The 17,959-nt window shown below is 59.6% G+C and overlaps 1 protein-coding gene across 1 annotated transcript; it reads right to left on the reverse strand.

Annotated features, from left to right (window-relative positions):
* Positions 1–6,861: 6,861 nt before the first annotated feature.
* On the reverse strand, positions 6,862–17,064 carry PPP1R9B (protein phosphatase 1 regulatory subunit 9B). Its single transcript, XM_061443513.1, has 10 exons — positions 15,329–17,064; positions 11,491–11,623; positions 11,248–11,368; positions 11,015–11,119; positions 10,461–10,596; positions 10,179–10,331; positions 9,847–9,900; positions 8,907–9,136; positions 8,242–8,338; positions 6,862–7,070 (listed from the first exon to the last, which is right to left on the reverse strand). Exons 1-10 carry the CDS (start codon positions 16,595–16,597, stop codon positions 7,017–7,019), a joined length of 2,352 nt encoding a protein of 783 aa, XP_061299497.1. The 5' UTR covers positions 16,598–17,064; the 3' UTR covers positions 6,862–7,016.
* Between the last annotated feature and the right edge of the window lie 895 nt (positions 17,065–17,959).

Here is a 17,959-nt window from a genome sequence, read left to right on the forward strand (position 1 = left end):
TGGTTGTGATTGCTGGGGGGTCCAACTGTGCCAGAGGTGAAAAGTACACCGTGAGGAATACTGCTTACTGCATCTTGAAGACCCCTACTCACAAGAGGAAGACTGGTTACTTCATGCTCAAGACCCCTGCCCACAATCACCACAGAGCAGTGCGCAGACACAAGAGGAGGAGACTTATGATAATAAATTCTTGAAGCTAGTTATAATATCTCTCGCCCATATGCGGGAATTATGAATATGAATGTAACTAATGTAAGTGAAAGTATATAAACCTGTAACAAATAGTAATCACTCGCACCTCTGGCTATGGTCGTGTGCCCAGCGCTGTTGCTTTTGCTGTATTGAATTTGTCCCTCAGTAAAACCTTGTTATCTCTTTTAGAAGAGTGAGTTCGCATTTCACAGCGGGCATGGGCCATTTGCATGTTGTGGTGGCAGTTTCTCAAGGCAGATGGGACACAGCCAACTGCCTAAGCCAGCGTCTCCCCAGAACCTGGGCCCCAGTGATCCTCACTGCAGGCTGCGGGGTGAGTTCACCTCTGGATATCAGGCCAGTAGGGTCTTCATGAAGGTTTCACACAACCCTGAGATAAAACTGCACAAGTATTGGGAAACAAAGAAAGAAGGAAATAAAGAAAAACAACAAAACAAACCAACAAAATCCCAGACACCAAAATGTAAGACAATGAAGAAATAAACAAAGCTTTTGTGCATCCTTTACAAAAAAATCTGAACTCATTTTAAGTTGGTGGCTAAGAAGGAGAAAAAGAACTGTTACAGCTGAACCCAGGGCAACTGTGCAGCAAGAATCGGCAAGCTTTCCAGGGATTTATTCCCAGCACGCTAAAATCCAGGTTCCGCTCTGAAATACATCCAGAAATACGTGTATTAGGAAAAAAAAAACAAAAACAAACCCCCCGCCTCAGGCCAGATGTGAGCTGGCTTTAAGAATCATGCTAAGTGTGGCTCCACCTCCCCCGAAGGAAGCCCAAGGGCTGAGGCTCTCCTTTCCCCTGCAGCACCCTTGGCTTTCAGCCCCACAGCAGAGCCCTTCTGCAGCCGCTTCTCAGCTCTCGTTGTTCGCTGGCAGCTTCCCGAGGCAGTTGTGCCTCTGCCGGAGCCAGAGCAACGGCCCAGCCCGTGCTGCGCTGTGTGGGGCGCTCCGATGGCACCATCGAGTGAGTGCAGGGCTCGGCAGCGCTGGCAGGAGCAGAGCTGTGGGGCCTGACCCTGCTCCCGGGGCAGACGCGGGTGAGCTCCAGCCCTTGGTGTTTCTGGGCAGGAACCTTCGGCTCCGGCTTCCCCTCGCCAAGACAGCGGGCGGCGCGGGGGGGGGGTGATGTCAGAGGCGGTGCCACGGAGGGGAGGGCGAGATGGAGCCGGGCAGGAGCGGGGCTGTGGCAGGGAGTGAGTGGGAAAGGTCGAGATGGAGCCGGGGGGAACGGGTCGGGAGCAGGGACGCAGCGTCAGGAAACATCACCAAATTCAGGTTCCTCTTCATGCTGCAATAACAACCACCGCATCTTCAGGACCTGCATATGCATCTTGTTTCAGTGCTAAGTAGTGCAGTTAGTAACTACTGCTTGTGTCATAGCTGTAAAAGATCCTTCATGCCTGAAACTTTGAATGGTGGCAGATGTGGACATATATGTAAGAGCTCTGAGTTTTTACAGCCATGTCTGTAACTGTCTTGTCTCAACTCTTCCCAAGATATAATAACCTGATCTAACAAGTCAGTGGTGTAATTTTTCCTCTGTATCATCAGAAAGATGTGTTGTCTGGGGCAATGTTGTAGCTTCAAGTGATGACTAAGAATATTCACCACCTCTTTAGATTAGGTTCATAATTGGGAGGATTTTGACTCCCACAGTTGACAGCAGCTTTTAGTTTTACTGTAAACTGACTTAGTACCTTTCTGGCCTAGTTTTAGTTGTCAGTAAAGTCATTCTTTCAGTTGTCTTCCTATTTTCTCAATAGCCTTAGCTATGTAAGGATCCGTGCCAGCAGCTGTGGCTATCAGCTGCTATGTTTCTAGTGACTTTGCTGCTGCAGACTGTAACCGGGGAAATACTGAAAACCTCTTGATAAACTTAATGGCATGATGTGATGTGGCTTTTTCTTCAGATGGCACCATGTCTTGAACGTCAGCATCTGCTGCCAGTGAATACACCCACTTGCACTGGACATGAGTCACCAATAGCTCCACAGCTGCAGCCCCAAACCAGCATCTGCGTACAGGTATTTGAGAATAAATCTAACAAAAGAGCAGTTTACCTCCTGGCATGCATGTTTCTAACAGGTGACTTAATTAAAAATAGGTTGATCCAGCTTGGGTTTCTCTAATTACATTCTGACAGCTTTAAGGGTTAGTAGGATGCAAACCACCTTCAATAGAAATAAGCATTAAAAGTAAACCACCTAAGCTCAGGAAGGCATCTTGACGAGCATAGGAGATAGCAGTGTGAAAGACAGGAACACATGCACTTGTGCTTGGTAGGGAGATACTCTGTGATTCTTTCATTTATGGTCTTAGTATTACTGAGCATTTTAAGTTTATTATGTATGTCCTCATTACTCCGCTTCCCTCAGTTGATTGTAAGTGCTTAGCACAGATGGGCTGGCAGGACTTGGGCAGTGGGGAGATGCCCAAAATGCCCAAGTGCAACATTAGTCAGTGATCCAAAAGTGCTGGTGGGCTTAACTAGACAAAATCTACCCTCCAGAATGTGCCCTACCCAAGGGTATGGGGACCCAAGTAGGGGCCGTCCTCAACCCCTCTGGTCAGGGAAAAAGGCTGTGAGAAGGAGCGAACTGATACTGCATGTCCACAGTTGTTAAATTATAGACACTGCCACAGATTGGGTGTTGAGGATGGCACAGAAGCATGGAATGGTTTGGGTTAGGAGGAACCTTAAAGCTCCTCCAGCTCCAACCCCTGCCACGGGCAGGGACACCTTCCACTAGAGCAGCTTGCTCCAAGCCCCTGTGTCCAACCTGGCCTTGAACACTGCCAGGGATGGGGCAGCCACAGCTTCTCTGGGCACCCTTTCCCAGTGTCCCACCAACCTCACAGGGAAGAGCTTCTTCCTGAGATCTCATCTCAGTCTCCCCTCTCTGTCAGGTTAAAGCCGTTTCCCCTTGTCCCATCCCCGCACGCCCTTGTTCTCCCCACAAGAAGTGAGGGGAGATCTCAGGATTTAAGGCAGCCACAGCGCTCTGCTGCCGGCTCAGCCAGAACAACTCGCACACCAAGTCCAAAGCAGCCATTCTGGGGAAGTCACTTGAGGTGTTCTTGGCAACTCCTAAAGTACCCCAAGATCACCATTGCCACCCATCTCGTTCCATGCTCCTGTGTCCACAGGCATCGCTGGCACCAAGACACCAGGACAGGAACCACCAGAGGAGCTGCTGTTGCCTCCTCCACTGGTAGCTTGTGTTACATGGGGCAGCTGTCATCTACCAGTGACTCTGGTGATAGGTTCCATGGGGTTCCATGGCCTTACACACGTGAACACAGGGAGTTCCAGAATCAGCCACCCCTGTGGTCCCCATGTCCCCATGTTCACTGTGATGGTTGGGTCCATGGGATGCTCTGGAGGTGCTCCAGGCATTCTCTGGGATTCTCTAGGGGTATCCCTGGGATGCTCTGTGGGTGTTGAGGATGCACTGGAGGTGCTTTAGGGGTCAAAGCAGCCCAAATCCCACCCAAATATGGCAAACTGGGGTTTTATTGGTTTTTTTTTTTTACTCCAATCTTGCCAAGAGCAGGGAGCATTTACTCAGTCCTGACCCTCACTAAATAGAATTTCCCTCCTTCTTATCAAATCTGTATTAAATCTCTGGTAAATCCAGGGAGAGCTGCCTCTCTGCATGCCTTGAATCAGCAATACACCCGCTGCCAGACGGCTATCATTCTGAGCAACCTGTGACAGTGTCTCACCACCCTCACAGGGAAGAACTTCCTCCTAAGGTCTCACCTCATTCACCCCCCTCTGTCAACTTAAAGCCGTTCCCAGTTGTCTGATCACTACATGCCTTTGTAAAGAATTTGCCTCCACCTTTCTTGTAAAAATCAATCAGATACTGGAAGGCAAACTCATTGTCTAAGTCATCATCTAAATTATCATTTACATCATCTTCAAATCATTGGGAATTCACAGTTGAATTAAAATTCAGTTATTGCTAAATCACTATTGCATTCCCATTTGATTTTAATTCAGTCCCTGATTAATTACCATTGGTCATTAATAAGGCCCTTTCAGTTATCCCCACAAGGATGACTTCTCTGAACCATTCCCCTGTGAAGCACAATGAGTCACAGCTCCCAGTCCATTTCCCTTCAGGTGTGCAGCAGCAGATCCAGCAAGTGCCCCCGTTCCCCACTGAGGGCCATGGCAGATGAGGCAGGGGGGCAGAGAGACCCCACAGCTGTCCCAGGGTGGCCTGGGAGGACGTGGGAGCTCCCCAGGAGAGGAGCTCTGTGCTGGAGCCAGCAGAGGTGTGCCTCGGGCAGCCACTGCAGAGTGGAGAGTGAAGGGTCCCCCAGGCCTGGGCAGGGCTGGGTCCAGGGACTGCCACCAGCTGGATGCTGGCACTGCTGGATCCAGCTTCTGATTCATGCTGCCAGCCGGGATTGAGACAATGCATTGCCGGTATCAATTGTGCCATCCCACTTGGCTGCCCTGGTCTGCGGTTCACATTGAAGTTCCAGCATGTCCTGTATGGCAGCGTTCACTGGCACCGTTGCGAAGCTCATCGAGTGCAGGCAAGGCTCAGCAGCAGCTTTACTGTCCTGTGCTGGCCCTTTGGCTGCGGGAGCAGGGACCGGGCACTCTTGCCTTGCCGCTGTGCTGCAGAATGGCCGGGAGAGGGCGCCAGAGAGGTTGCACGGAATTGGGTTTTAGGTGGGAAAGCGAGGAGCGAGAGCGATGGTGGCACCGCTGCGGAGCTCACCGTGCGCAGGATAGGCCCAGCACCAGCTTTCCCTCCTGGCTCTTCGGCTGTGGGAGCAGGGCCGGACGTTCGTGCTGTACTCACTGTGCTCCAGGACGCTCGCGAAGGAAGGAGGGAATTTAGGGCGGACGAGCTGGGGCTGGGGCTGTGCCCTGCCGCTCCCTGGTGGATGGCCCATCCCGGTCTTTGCGCATCCGTGTTCTGCCCCCCCGCCTCCTATTCATTTGCTCTCCTTGGGCGTCCTGATCCCCTCCTCCGCCTGGAGCAGGATCGCCGAAGGGGCCGGGATGGGCTCTGCTCGCGGCCCTGCCCGGCGGTACTGAACGGACAGCGCCGGCGGGTGCCCTGAGCTCGGCACGGGGGAGCGGGCGGGGCGCGCCGTCACTGCCAATGTCCGCAGCCCCTCCAGTCCTTCCCAGTCCGCTCAGTGCCCCCCATGCTTCCCAGTGCCCCCAGCGCCCCGAGTCACCCTCATCCTTCCCATTGTTCCCAGACCCCCCCACTGCTCCCACTCAACCCGTCCTTCCCCGTACTGCCGGTCCTTCCAGCGGTCTCCCAGATCTTCCCAGTGACCTCCCAGTTTTTACCGTGCTCTCCCCACCCCTCCCAGTGCTCCCCATGCACCCAGTCCTTCCCAGTGTCCCACATCCTTTCCGGTGTTCCCAGCGCTCCCAGCCCCCAGGCCCCCCCAATCCCTTCACTTGCCCAGTCTCCCCAGCTCCCCCTGCGGTCTTCGAGTTCTTCCCATTCCCCGCAGTGCCCCCCATCCTCCCCAGTGCTCCAAGTACCCGCAGACCGGTGCCCGGGGCCGTACCAAACGAGGGCCAGTGCCTCCATTGTACAGATATATATATATAGTATATACACGGTACACTGTGAGCTTAAATAACCCAGCACCCCTCCGGGGCTCTTCTCCCTCCTTAAATACTTCCCCCCCCCCCCCCCCCCCCCCAAGCGGCTCCAATCCAGTGGGACCCCCCCTCACCCCCCGCGTGCCTCCCTCCTCCCCTTCCCAGTATAACCAGCTCTGGCTCCCAGTTACCCCCACATCCAGTTACTGTCGGAGACTTGGGGGGGGGGGAGGACAACAGGGAGGGGGTCAAAATAGAAATAAAAAATAAAGGAGTTCCCCCCCGCTGGGCCGAGGGTCCGGGATCCCCCGACCCGGCTGGAGGTGACCGGTGGTGAGGGCATCCCAGCCCCGAGAAATACTGTGATTTATTGGGGGACAGGGGGGTATTTACAGTTGGGGGGGTGAGAGCATCGCCCCCACCCTGGAGGGGGACCCCCGTGTGTGTGGCCCCCCCCGCCCAAGGAAGGCGAAAGCCCTGGGCTTGGGGGGGGGGAAGCGGGTGCTGGGGGGCAGCCCCCCCAGCCATGCCCCCCTACAAGTGGGAGTTTGGGCCCCCCCCATGCCCACTGCAGGGGTTGGCAAAGGCTGAGAGGGTCCCTCCTGTCGGGGGAGGGGGGGGGGGGGCACTTGAAGCCCCCCCTCTGCACCCAAACATGGGGGGGGCATCCCACTGTGGGGCCGGGATCGAGGACACGAGAGGGACCCAAAGGCAACCGCTCCCCCCAAGTGCTTCAGGTGAGTCTCAAGAGGAGCTGGGGATGGGGGGCTTCCAGCATAGCCCCCCTTTGCTCTCCAATATAGCTCACATTTGGGGGGGGACGCATTTCTTCCACCCCCCCACCAGTGTCCAACCAGGTGCCAGCTCTGCGTCGGGGGGGAGGGGGAGGGGCGTCACGTCGAGGGGAGGGGGGGCGCCGGAGGGGGGGCCGTTCCCCCCCCCAATTGGTCCATCACGTTACCACGAGACTCACACTGGACACAGACACTAAGGTGGGGTGTGCCCCCCCCAATTTCCCTTCCCCCCCCCCCCCCGAGGTGCAGCTTGCCCCCCCCCCCCCCATGTCTGTGCCCCCAGGGGGAGGTAGGGGCACCAGGAGGCTTTGGCAGGGTCTCACCTCCTCCCGGGTGGGGAAGAGGTTTTGGGGCTGGGGGGAGGGACAGGCCTTGGGGGGGGAGGGACCCCCCCAGTATCACTGCGGTTTGAGGGTGACTTAAGTCGGGTTGGAATTTTTCAAAGTCTGCAGCTTGGCCTCCAGTTCGGAGATCTGAAAAACAGCAAAGGGACAGGTCTCAGCTGGGGGGGGGGGAGCACGGGAGGGGCACACAGGGACAGGGGACACGGGGACAAACGGGAATACACAGGGACAGGGGACACGGGGACACAGGGACAGGGATGCGAACATGTAGTGGGGGGAACAGGGCTGTGGGGCACAAGGTGAGAGGACATAAGGATGGGGATACAGGGATGGGAAGGGCAGGTCAAAGGGGGCAAAACATGAGGGTGCTGGGGTGGCGGGAGACACAGGGATGGGGGCACCAGGATAGGGGCACAGGGACAAGGGTTGGGGTAGTGGGGGACAGGGATAGGGGACACAGGGCTGGGCCATGGGGGCTGCAGGCAGCAAGGGGTGAGTCTCTGGAGGGTGTCAGGGGGACATTTTGGAGGTGACAGGAGGGGGGTACATGTGGGGGCTCTGGTGGGAACCGGGGGACCTCCCCGTGCTCCTCTGCACCCTGGTGCCCATGAGCCCCCCACCGCAACCCACGGCAGCGCTGCAGGATCCCGGGGGATCCAGTGATCCCTGCCTGCTGCAGGGGAGCAGCTGGCACGGAATCCAGGGCAATCTGTTGTGGGATCCAGCATGACCAGCATGGGATCCAGCTCGCAACAGATGATCCAGTGTGGCCCCATGCCTCATGCCCATCAACAGGAAACCACTGCAGGATCCCACGCAAGCAGCCTGGGATCCAGTGCCAAGAAAATCCCTTTTGATCCATTATGGGATGTCAGACCCTGAGGCAGGATCCACTGAGACCCAAACCCTCAGCAGATCCACTGCAATCCAGTGTGGGATCCAGTGCCAGGAGGAGGATCAGGCGTGCGCCAGCGCCTGAGCAGATCCACTGTGATCCAGAGCACAAATCCGGTGGGATCCCGGTGCCCAAAGCAGATCCACTGCGATCCGGCGTTGGGATCCCGCGGCCGGAGCTCAGTCCGGAGGGGAGCCAGCGCCTCACGCAGCTCCGCTACCACCCGGCGGCGGGATCCAGCAGCTTGGCGCGAGCCGGCGCCCGAGCAGATCTGCTGCAACCCATCCTGGGATCCAGCGGCGACGGGAAGCCATGGGAAGCCATGGGAAGCCATGGGCCGTGGCGGGAGCGGCGTGACGGCGGCAGGGCTCAGGGGCAGCCCGCGTCCCGGCGCCCGGTGCCCACCTTCTCCTGCAGTTTCTCCATCTCCTCCTTGTGCGCCAGCTCTGACTCCTCCAGCACCCGCCGCTGCGCCGTCTCCTTCTTGAGGAACTCGATCTCCCTGCAGGACCAGTGTGTGGGTGCATGTGTCCCCCCATCCCCTCCCAGCACTGGGGACACCCCATGGAGCTGGGGCAGGGTTTGGAGGGAGCGGGAAGGAGTTGGTGCCCAAGAGATGCTTCCACATCAAGGGGAAGGCCCCTGCCCAAGGGAACGTCCCCGCTCGGGGGGGGTTGAAGGGTACCCAGGAGGGATTTGGTGCCACATAGATGGGTTTCTGGCCAGAGGGGGAGGTCCCTGCCCAGGGGGCAGGGGATGTCCAGGAAGAAGCTGGTGCCCTGGCAAAAGTTTCATGCCCAACAGATGGTCTATGCCCAAGGACAATGGGTGCCCATGAAGGGGTCAGCGCCCCACAGGTGGGTCCGTGCCAACAGCATGATCCATGCCCATGGGATGGCTCATACACAATGGTCTGCCCAGGGGCAAGGGGTACCCGGGAAGGGGATGGTGCCACAGGGATCTCAGTGCCCATGGGGATGGATGTGTGCTCTCAGGATGGATCATGCCCATGGGGATGGAGGGGTGCCCAGGGAGACAAATGGGTGCCCAGAGCCTGACGCTGCCCTCACTTTTGCTGGTACTCCTTGATGAGCCTCTTGGCCTTGCTGTACTTGCGCTCCAGGGTCTGGTACTGTGCCTGAGTCTCCTTGAGGTGCTCGTCCACGGCCTGGCAGAGGTTCTGTGCTTCCATCCAGTACCCCTCCAGCTTCTCCATCCGCTCCTTGTTCTCCTCCACACTCTGCTCCAGCTGGGCCTTCTCGGCCCTCCAGCGTGCCTTCTCCTGCTCCAGGCTCTGCAGCTGAGGACAGCAGGGTCAGGACATGGCACAGCCAGGGACAGGCATGACGTGGCATGGAACAGCACGGCAGAGCCAGGGAATGGGCATGACACCGCACACCATGGCATGGTACAACACAGGCGAGGAGCAGGCATGACACGACAGAATCATAGAATCATAGAATGGTTTGGGTTGGAAGGAACCATAAAGCTCATCCAGTTCCAAACCCTGCCATGAGCAGAGACACCCTCCACTAGAGCAGCTTGCTCCAAGCCCCATCCAACTGGGCTTGAACACTGCCAGGGATAGGGCAGTCACAGCTTCTCTGGGCACCCTGTGCCAGTGCTTCAGCACCCTCACAGGGAAGAACTTTCTTATATCCAACCTAAATATCCCCTGTTTCAGTCTGAACCCATCATCCCTTGCCCTATCACTACAGTCCCTGATGAAGCATCCCCCTCTCCAGCATCTTTGCAGATCCCCTTCAGATACTGGAAGGATGATATGAGGTCTAAAATGTGACATGTGACATGACATGACATGACATGACACAGCATGGCACGGCACAGCACAGCATGGCATGGCCAGGAATAGGCACAGCATGGTGAGGGGTCTGGGGGTAGATGTGGGGGAGCTAGGAGTGGATGGGGGAGATAGAGATGGAGGAGCGGGGTCAGAGCAGAATGAGGGGGGGTCCTTCCTGCCCAAGGAGAGCCAGGGCACCCACTCACCTTCCTCTTCAGCTGCTGGATCTCAGCCTCAGTGACGGCGTGTTTGATCTGGAGCTGCGAAAGGAACCGGCCCTTCACACGTCCCCACAGTGGGCACAATGCCCCGGCACCCCCAGCAGCCCCTGGTACCCCTGTACCCCTGGCACTCCCAGCATCCCCCAGTACCAACAGCACCCCCTGGTACCCCTGTACCCCTGGCACTCCCAGCATCCCCCGGTAGCTCCAGCACCCCCTGGTACCTCTGTACCCCTGGGCACCCCCAGCACCCCCTGGCACCCCCTGGTACCCCTGTACCCCCCAGCACCCCCCGGCACACTGCAGCTCCTCTGCACCTCCTTGAACTTGTGCACCAGCTTTTCGGGGTCCATCTCCACAGGCGAGAGCGTGTCCTCATTCTCAGCCAGCTCGAACACCTCAATGGCCATCTCGCCGCTGGGGAACATGGGGCTCATCTCCTCCTCCTCATCCGTTGCGTACTCACCCGTCTGCGGAAGGCATGGGCCAGTGTTTGCTCATGGTGGTGGTCCCCAGCCTGGCACCCTCAGCCTGGGAAACTGAGGCACCGGGTGGGGAACCAGGTCCGTGCCCCCCTGGGTGGGTGCTGTCCCCCTCACCTCCTCGTCATCCTCAGTGTACTGGGTGTAGCGCTGCTCAATCATCTCCCTCTGCCATCGCTCCTGCTCCAGCGTCTGCTGGATCAGCTGCGCCACCTCGCTCTGCTCCCCCGGCTTCTCCCGTCCGATGAGGAACCTGCGCAGAATGTGGGGCTCAATGGAGATGGGGGGCTCAGTGGGGATGGAGGGTTCAGTGAGGGTGGGGGGCTGCCACCATGGGGGTCTGTAGTGGGGGACATGCCAGTGGCGCAGCCTGGAATGTCCCTGAGGGACAGTCAGTGCTCCTTGTGGAGATGCTATGGGTGGATGAGTTGGGGCCTGGGGGAGATCCTAGACTGATGTGAGAAGATTTTGGAGGGCACTAGGGTGGCACAGGGCAGGTAGTAGGCATGGGACTGGAGGGGATGGAGGTTATTTTGGGGCAGGGCAACAACCCAGCCTGGGGTTTGAGGTGCTCTGGGTACAGGCTATGGGGCAGGGTGCTGCAGGGGGCCCAGCATGGGCTGTGGGGGTTTCCTGCCCCCCCCTCCCAGGTCCCCAGTCCCAGGCCCTACCGGACACGGCCCTTGGTGTTCCTGAGGACAGAGGCAGCGAAGCTCTGCGTCACCCCAACCAGGCTGGTGCCATCCACCTCCACGATGAGATCGTTTACCTGAATCCTGGGGACACGGAGATTGTCACAGCAGGCCCAACCCTTGGCCACCTCTGCCTGCTCCCACACCAGCTCCTCCACCACCACCCAAGCCCATAGGGACCTGGGGTGGCTTTGGGCTGGGGAGCCCTTTACCTGCCGTCCCGGTGGGCAGCCCCCCCCTCCGTCACCGTCTTGACGAAGATGCCCAGCTTCTCCAGGCCCATGTCGGCCCCTGCGCCCATGCCGATGATGCTGATCCCCAGCCCTTCTGAGTCTGCAGAGACAGAGCCGTGTCCTGGCAGGGTGGCATCGGCCACCCAGCGCCAATGGAGCCACCCCCAGCCCATCCCCAAGCTGCCGCAGGGCCCTGGGGCGCAGGATGGGATGAGGACCCACCTTTCTCCAGCTCCACAGGGAAGAGGTCAAGTCGCTCCACCCTCTTCTCCAGCTCATACTCAGCTGATGCAGCCATGGGGTCAACATCTTCATTGCGGCGGTCGTAGTCTTCATTGGAGTAAGTGCTGAAGACCTGAGGGGTGCACGGAGCTGTTCAGTGAGGCGGCAGAATGGGATGGGACAACACGGCAGCCATCTACTCATGGCCAAGAGGGCATCCTGGGGCAGGGGAGCCCAGGACAGGGGTATGGGGACGTTACTGAGCCTATGAGACACTGGAGAATCCCTCCCCTCCCCAAGTCATGTCGGGGAGTTAGGGGGGATGGATGGATGGATGGATGGATGGATGGATGGATGGATGGATGGATGGAGGGATGGGTGCATGCATGGATGGATGGACAGATGGAGGGATGCGTGCATGGATGGACAGATGGAGGGATGGGTGCATGGATGGATGGATGGATGGATGGATGGATGGACAGATGGAGGGATGGGTGGATGGATGGATAGATGGATGGATGGACAGATGGAGGGATGGAGAGATGGATGGACAGACGGAGGGATGGATGGATGGATGGATGGATGGATGGATGGATGGATGGATGGATGGATGGAGGGAGGGATGGGTGGATGGATGGATAGATGGATGGATGGACAGATGGAGGGATGGAGAGATGGATGGACAGACGGAGGGATGGATGGATGGATGGATGGATGGATGGATGGATGGATGGACAGAGGGATGGTGTATGGATGGATGGATGGACAGAGGGATGGTGTACGGATGGATGGATGGACAGAGGGATGGTGGATGGATGGATGGATGGATGGATGGATGGATGGATGGATGGATGGATAAATGGATGGATGGAGGGAGGGAGGGAGGGACAGATGGAGAGAGGGATGGATGGATGGATGGATGGATGGATGGATGGATGGATGGATGGATAAATGGATGGAGGGAGGGAGGGATGGACGGATGGAGAGAGGGATGGATGGATGGATGGATGGATGGATGGATGGATAAATGGATAAATGGATGGATGGATGGATAAATGGATAAATGGATGGATGGAGGGAGGGAGGGAGGGAGGGAGGGACAGATGGAGAGAGGGATAGATGGATGGATGGATGGATGGATGGATGGATGGATGGATGGATGGATGGATGGATGGACGGAGGGATGGATGGATGGAGAGATGGATGGACAGACAGAGGGATGGGTGGATGGATGGATGGATGGATGGATGGATGGATGGATGGATGGATTTATGGATGGACGGATGGACAGAGGGATGGGTGCATTGACGGATGGACGGATGGATGGATGGATGGACGGACGGACGGGTGGATGGATGGATGGATGGATGGATGGATGGATGGATGGATGGATGGATAAATGGATGGATAAATGGATGGATAAATGGAGGGAGGGAGGGAGGGAGGGAGGGAGGGAGGGAGGGACAGATGGAGAGAGGGATGGATGGATGGATGGATGGATGGATGGATGGATGGATGGATGGATGGATGGATAAACGGATGGAGGGAGGGAGGGAGGGACAGATGGAGAGAGGGAGGGATGGATGGATGGATGGATGGATGGATGGATGGATGGATGGGATGGATGGATAAATGGATGGATGGATAAATGGATGGATGGATAAATGGATGGATGGATGGAGGGAGGAAGGGAGGGAGGGAGGGAGGGATGGACAGATGGAGAGAGGGATGGATGGATGGATGGATGGATGGATGGATGGATGGACGGGTTGTGCAAGGACTGGCTGCTCTCAGTCACACAGTTTGGGGCAGGCACACTGGGCCTGTTGCCCTCTTCTCCCCTCACCTGTCCCCACCTTCTCATGGCTCCAACTGCCCCATGGGACAGGGAAGGACCCTTTGGGGCAGCTTCATGTCTTCCCTGCCCCTCAGCCTTCCTGGGCACCTCCATGCAAGCCCGGAGCCCAGAAACCCAAACCTACCATCCTGCCCGAAGAGGTGAAACCCACCCTAAGCTGGGGGTTGCCTCATCCCCTGGGTCTCCACCTGGCAGCTCACATGGGGCTTGGGGCAGGCCCTGGTTCATCCCACGCTGGGTGCCCTCATGCTGGGCACTGGGGTGCTCCTGGCTGAGGTCAGACGTGCCACCAGGAGCCAGAGGCAGTGGGATGCCATATCCCTGCACCCCAGGAGGTGCCAGCACCCCTCTCCTGGAGCTGAGCCTGGCAGATGTCCCCGGAGGGGGGAACAGATTAGGGATCACATCACAGACTAAAGGCTTGAAACAAGGGCATTAGGAATAAGTGTCAAGGGACAAAGGTACTGAGACCCACCGGTGGGTAGGACCCACCCAGGTGGCACCCAGGGGTGCCATGGGACATGCCTCTATCCCCCCTCTCTACACATGGTGCTGCAGGGCTCACCCTGAAGTGCCCCCACCCTTGTCACCAGGTCCTGGGGATCTTGGGATGCACCAGGGGCCTGGAGTGGGTTCCAAGGGAGAAGCAGCCAGAGCCAGCAAATGCCCAGGGGAAGAGGCTGGTGGTGACTGCCCCCATCCCATGCTGGTGCTGCGGGGAGCCAGTGCTCCTGGCTCCGACCCCTCCTGTTTGGGTGGCTCAGCATCACCCATGCACTCGGGAGCTCAGACATGCGGGTCTCCTCCCCATCAGTACACATGGGACACCCACCATCACCCTGGGGTCCGAGATGGGTAAAAGCAAGAGGTTAAAGGCTGTGCTGGGGAGAGCAGAGCACCCCAAAAACCCTGTCTGCCCATCCATGGCAGGGGGCATCTTCTCAAGGCCTGCCTGGCTGGTTCCCACAGGAACAATTACCCCCCCGCCCCACAGTGTGCAACCACACAGCACATGGACACCACTGCGTCCTGCCCTGGGCATGGTGGTCCCTGTCCCCCTGTCCCCAGTGGGGCCACCCACCCGCTCTGACTCAGAGCCAGAATATAGGCCGGGCTCTAAAAATAACCCAGCTCCAGCACAAAGCGACCGCAGCTCCTCCGGCCTGGGGGGATTCCAGCAGGAGAGAACATCCCAAATAGCGGCACAGCCTCTTCTCCCCCCCTCCCCAACAGCCCTGCTGCTGGGGGAGCATCCCTGATGGAGCGACCAAACCAAGCTAGGGAAGGATGGGGGGGACGGGAAATGCTGCGTCCCACCCGGCCGTGCTGCCACTTCCCCTTCCTCCACTTCCCGGAACGCTGCTGGGTGCTGGCTGGGCCTATGGTGGGGAAAAGAACCCCCAACCCCTTGCCCCATCCCTGGGACCCCCAGTATGGGGGGAACCCCAGCACCAAGGGACCACTGGGGACCAACAGCAGAGGAGCCAGCACCCGCACCCAGACACATCAGGCATCCCACCCAAAACACGTGGTGGGGCTTGGACATAGCAGTGGGCTGGCTCTGGGTGCTCTGCATCGACCACCCCAGGGGGCCCAGGGCCGCCCCCACCCCTGTCACACCAGCCCCAGGGTGGCCCCTCTATGGCTGGCTGGGGGTCCTCAGGTCACACCAGGGCTCTTGGTTAGGTGGCCGGTTAGCCAGGCCTGGGTGGTGACCTTCCTTCCCCCAGCACCAAGTAGGATGCTGTGCCCCATGGCAGGGGGCTGGGGCACACAGACATCCCCACACCTCCCTATCCCCAGCATCACCTCCCTCAAAGGGATGGGGGTCATACATCCCAGTCTGGAGTACCCTCATCCTAAGGTACCCCCAACCTTGGGTGCTCCTTATCCTTGGGTGCCCCTCACCCTGGGGTACCCTGACCATGGGGTACCCCCTTATCCCCAGCTGCTGCCCCCCTCATCTCCAGGCGGTCTCACCTGGATGGGGGCCGTGCTGAACTGGATCTTGCGGTTGGGGACAGGCTCCTCTTCCTCAGACAGCCCTGGGATCTCCACACAACCCGACTCGGGCTCATAGAGCCCTTCGGCCTCCTCCTCCTCCTCCAGCCCGCTGCCCCCCGAGTCCTCCCCGAGCCCGCTGTAGGCACTTATGTCCACCAGGTCCGCCTCGGAGAAGTCCTCCTTCTTGGCCTCCTCGTAGACATCGCCTTCATCCGCCTGCTCTCCCTTGACACCCTCCTCACCCACGGCCACACCGGAGCCCCTGTCCAGCCGGGATGGGGTGGGCGCCAGGTCCTCGGACCCCTTGGCCAGCTGGGGCACGGGCACCGGCTCCAGCACCATTGGTGCCTCCTCCTCCTCGGCCTCACCGCTCTCCTCCACCTCCACCGGCTTGATCTTGCAGACCTCCTGCACCCGCGGGGTGGGCAGCTCCTTCTCCACTGGCCGGGCACTCTTCCCCACTGCCTTCTCCTCCTCCTGCAGCCGGGTGCGGGGCTGGGCAGCGTGGCCATCACCCACCCGAGCAGCCTCGGCGCCCGGCGGAAAGACCCGGGGCCGCTTGCCCATCACCTTGGCGCCGAGTGGTCCAACCACTCGCCCCTGCGCCTTGTGCAGGTTGTTCCGGAGGTCGGCCTTCTCAAAGACAGCACTGAGCTGGCTGACGGTGGGCGAGACGGCTTCGGTGTCCAGCTTGTCCAGGGACTCGGTGCTGCCATTGAACCGCACCACCACGTCCAGCTTACGGTCCTGGAAACCAGCTCGTTCCTTACGTAGCAAGAGCTTGGTGGTGGTAGCTTTCTCCTGCGGGCTCCTCTCAAAGATCTTGCGGGTCTCCTGCAGCTTGGAGAAGGGTTTGTCGGGTTTGGAGTCGAAGCGGCTGACCCTCTCGGAGACGCTGGTGCCCAGCTTGAGGAGGTTGCCCTGGTCCATGCTCTCGCTGAGGCTGCCAGCCCGGGGCAAGGACAGACAGACCGGCTTCTCCTTGGCCTTGGCCAGGTCGCAGGCGCCCTCGGGGCCAGGCGCTGTCCCCATCTGCAGGAACATGTTCTTGATGCGATGAACGTTGGAGCCATACTTCTTACCCCGGCTTTTCTTGCCATCTTCACCATCGGCCTCCTTTGTGGGCGCCACGGCCTGGATGGTGGCCTCGTAGGCATTCCGGTGCGGGGATGCGCTCCGGAGACCCCCGCCGCCCGGCGCTGCCCCGGACGGGGACCCCCCGCCGCCTGCCTCTGTCCTCAGCATGCCGGCACCGGGGCTGTGCCGCACATCGCCCGCCGCGGCACCACCGGAACCACCGCTGCCACCGGCACCGCCGGCGCCACCGGCACCAGCACCGCCGCCGCTCGCCGCGGCCCCTCGCCGGTTACAGCGCCATGGGGAGGGGGATGCGGCCCGGGGAGAGGGGGGGGCAGGCGCCGCCCGCAAACCTGCACCGGGCCGCGGGGGGCTGCGGGGCCCGGTCAGGCCATGTCCATTCCGGGGAGGGGGGGCCCGGCCCTGCTTCCTTCCTCCCTCCCTTCTCCGCCTCCTCTTCCCCTTTCTCTGTGCTGGTGATGGAGCCGCTGCCTGCGATCCGCCCGCCCCGCTGCCCGCAGAGCCCGCTGGGTCTTAGCGGCGCCCGCTCTTCCTCTTCCTCACCGCCGCCGCCTCGGCGCGGGCACGGGGACCCCCCCCCGCAACACCCCCCTCGTCTCCGCATGCCCTGCGGGCCCCTCCCGCTCCCGCAATGGGGTGCCCGCCCCGTGGCGCGTCCCCACACCCCCAGCAGCCCTGCTCATCCGGTGCTGACACCCCCAGCTCTGTCCCCACGTCCCCCCCCTGCTCTGTCCCCACGTTCTCCCATCTCTGTTCCCAAGTCCTCCCCATGTCTCCCCATCTCTGTCCTCATGTCTTCCCCGCAGGTCTGTCCCCAAGTCCCCCTATCTCTGTCCCCCACCATGCCTGTCTGCCCTTGCACCCTGCCAGTTTTGTCCCTGTGGCCCCCAGGCTGGTCCCTGTGGCCCCTCAGTCGCACCTCTCTACTCACTTTTGTACCCGCATCTCCCCCATATCCTCATCATTTTGTCCACATGTCCCCCCCTCCTATCCCTGTCTCGCCCCGTGTTTGTACCCACATCCCCCCAATCTGTCCCCATATCCCCCCGTCCTGTCCCTATATGCCCCCCATGTTTGTAACTACTTCCACCCCCATTCTATCCCTGTACCCACAGTTCCCCCACCCTGTTCCCCTCCCGTGTCCCCCCATTTTTCGGCACATCCCCTTGCTCCCACCCCACACCCAAAGGGTGCCTTGTGGTGTCCCCACAGGGCCCCCATTCACTTCCTGGCCCCATAAACCCATCCCTGGGGTGCAACACGTCCCCCCCAGGCACCTCCACGCAGGGGTGGCAGGAGGGGAAACTGCAGCGGGGAAGGGGAGGGCTCTGGGCCGGGGGGGGCGCGGTGCTGACCCCCCCAGCATCCCTGCACCTTTGATGGGGTGTCCGGGGCTGTTCGCTGCTTTCCAGCAGGCACGGGGGGGAGGGGGCAGAGTGGGGCCGTGCTGGGGGCCAGGATGCACGGGGGAGATGTGGGGGGCACCCCCAAGATGGGAACGCGCAGGCA

This window comes from Pezoporus flaviventris, unplaced genomic scaffold, assembly GCF_033815535.1.
Source record: "Pezoporus flaviventris isolate CSIRO_AGI_PZ_B2104156 unplaced genomic scaffold, CSIRO_AGI_Pfla_v1 ptg000398l, whole genome shotgun sequence".
Classification (NCBI taxonomy): domain Eukaryota; kingdom Metazoa; phylum Chordata; class Aves; order Psittaciformes; family Psittacidae; genus Pezoporus; species Pezoporus flaviventris.

Excerpts from the sequence above, each read along its gene's own strand:
- PPP1R9B (XM_061443513.1), bottom strand. The coding sequence starts at position 16,597 with ATGCTGAGGACAGAGGCAGGCGGCGGGGGGTCCCCGTCCGGGGCAGCG. Across the intron at positions 9,901-10,178 it reads TGGTGCACAAGTTCAAGGAG|CTCCAGATCAAACACGCCGT; the intron begins GTGCAGAGGAGC and ends TTCCTTTCGCAG. Across the intron at positions 7,071-8,241 it reads TGGAGAAACTGCAGGAGAAG|ATCTCCGAACTGGAGGCCAA; the intron begins GTGGGCACCGGG and ends GCTGTTTTTCAG.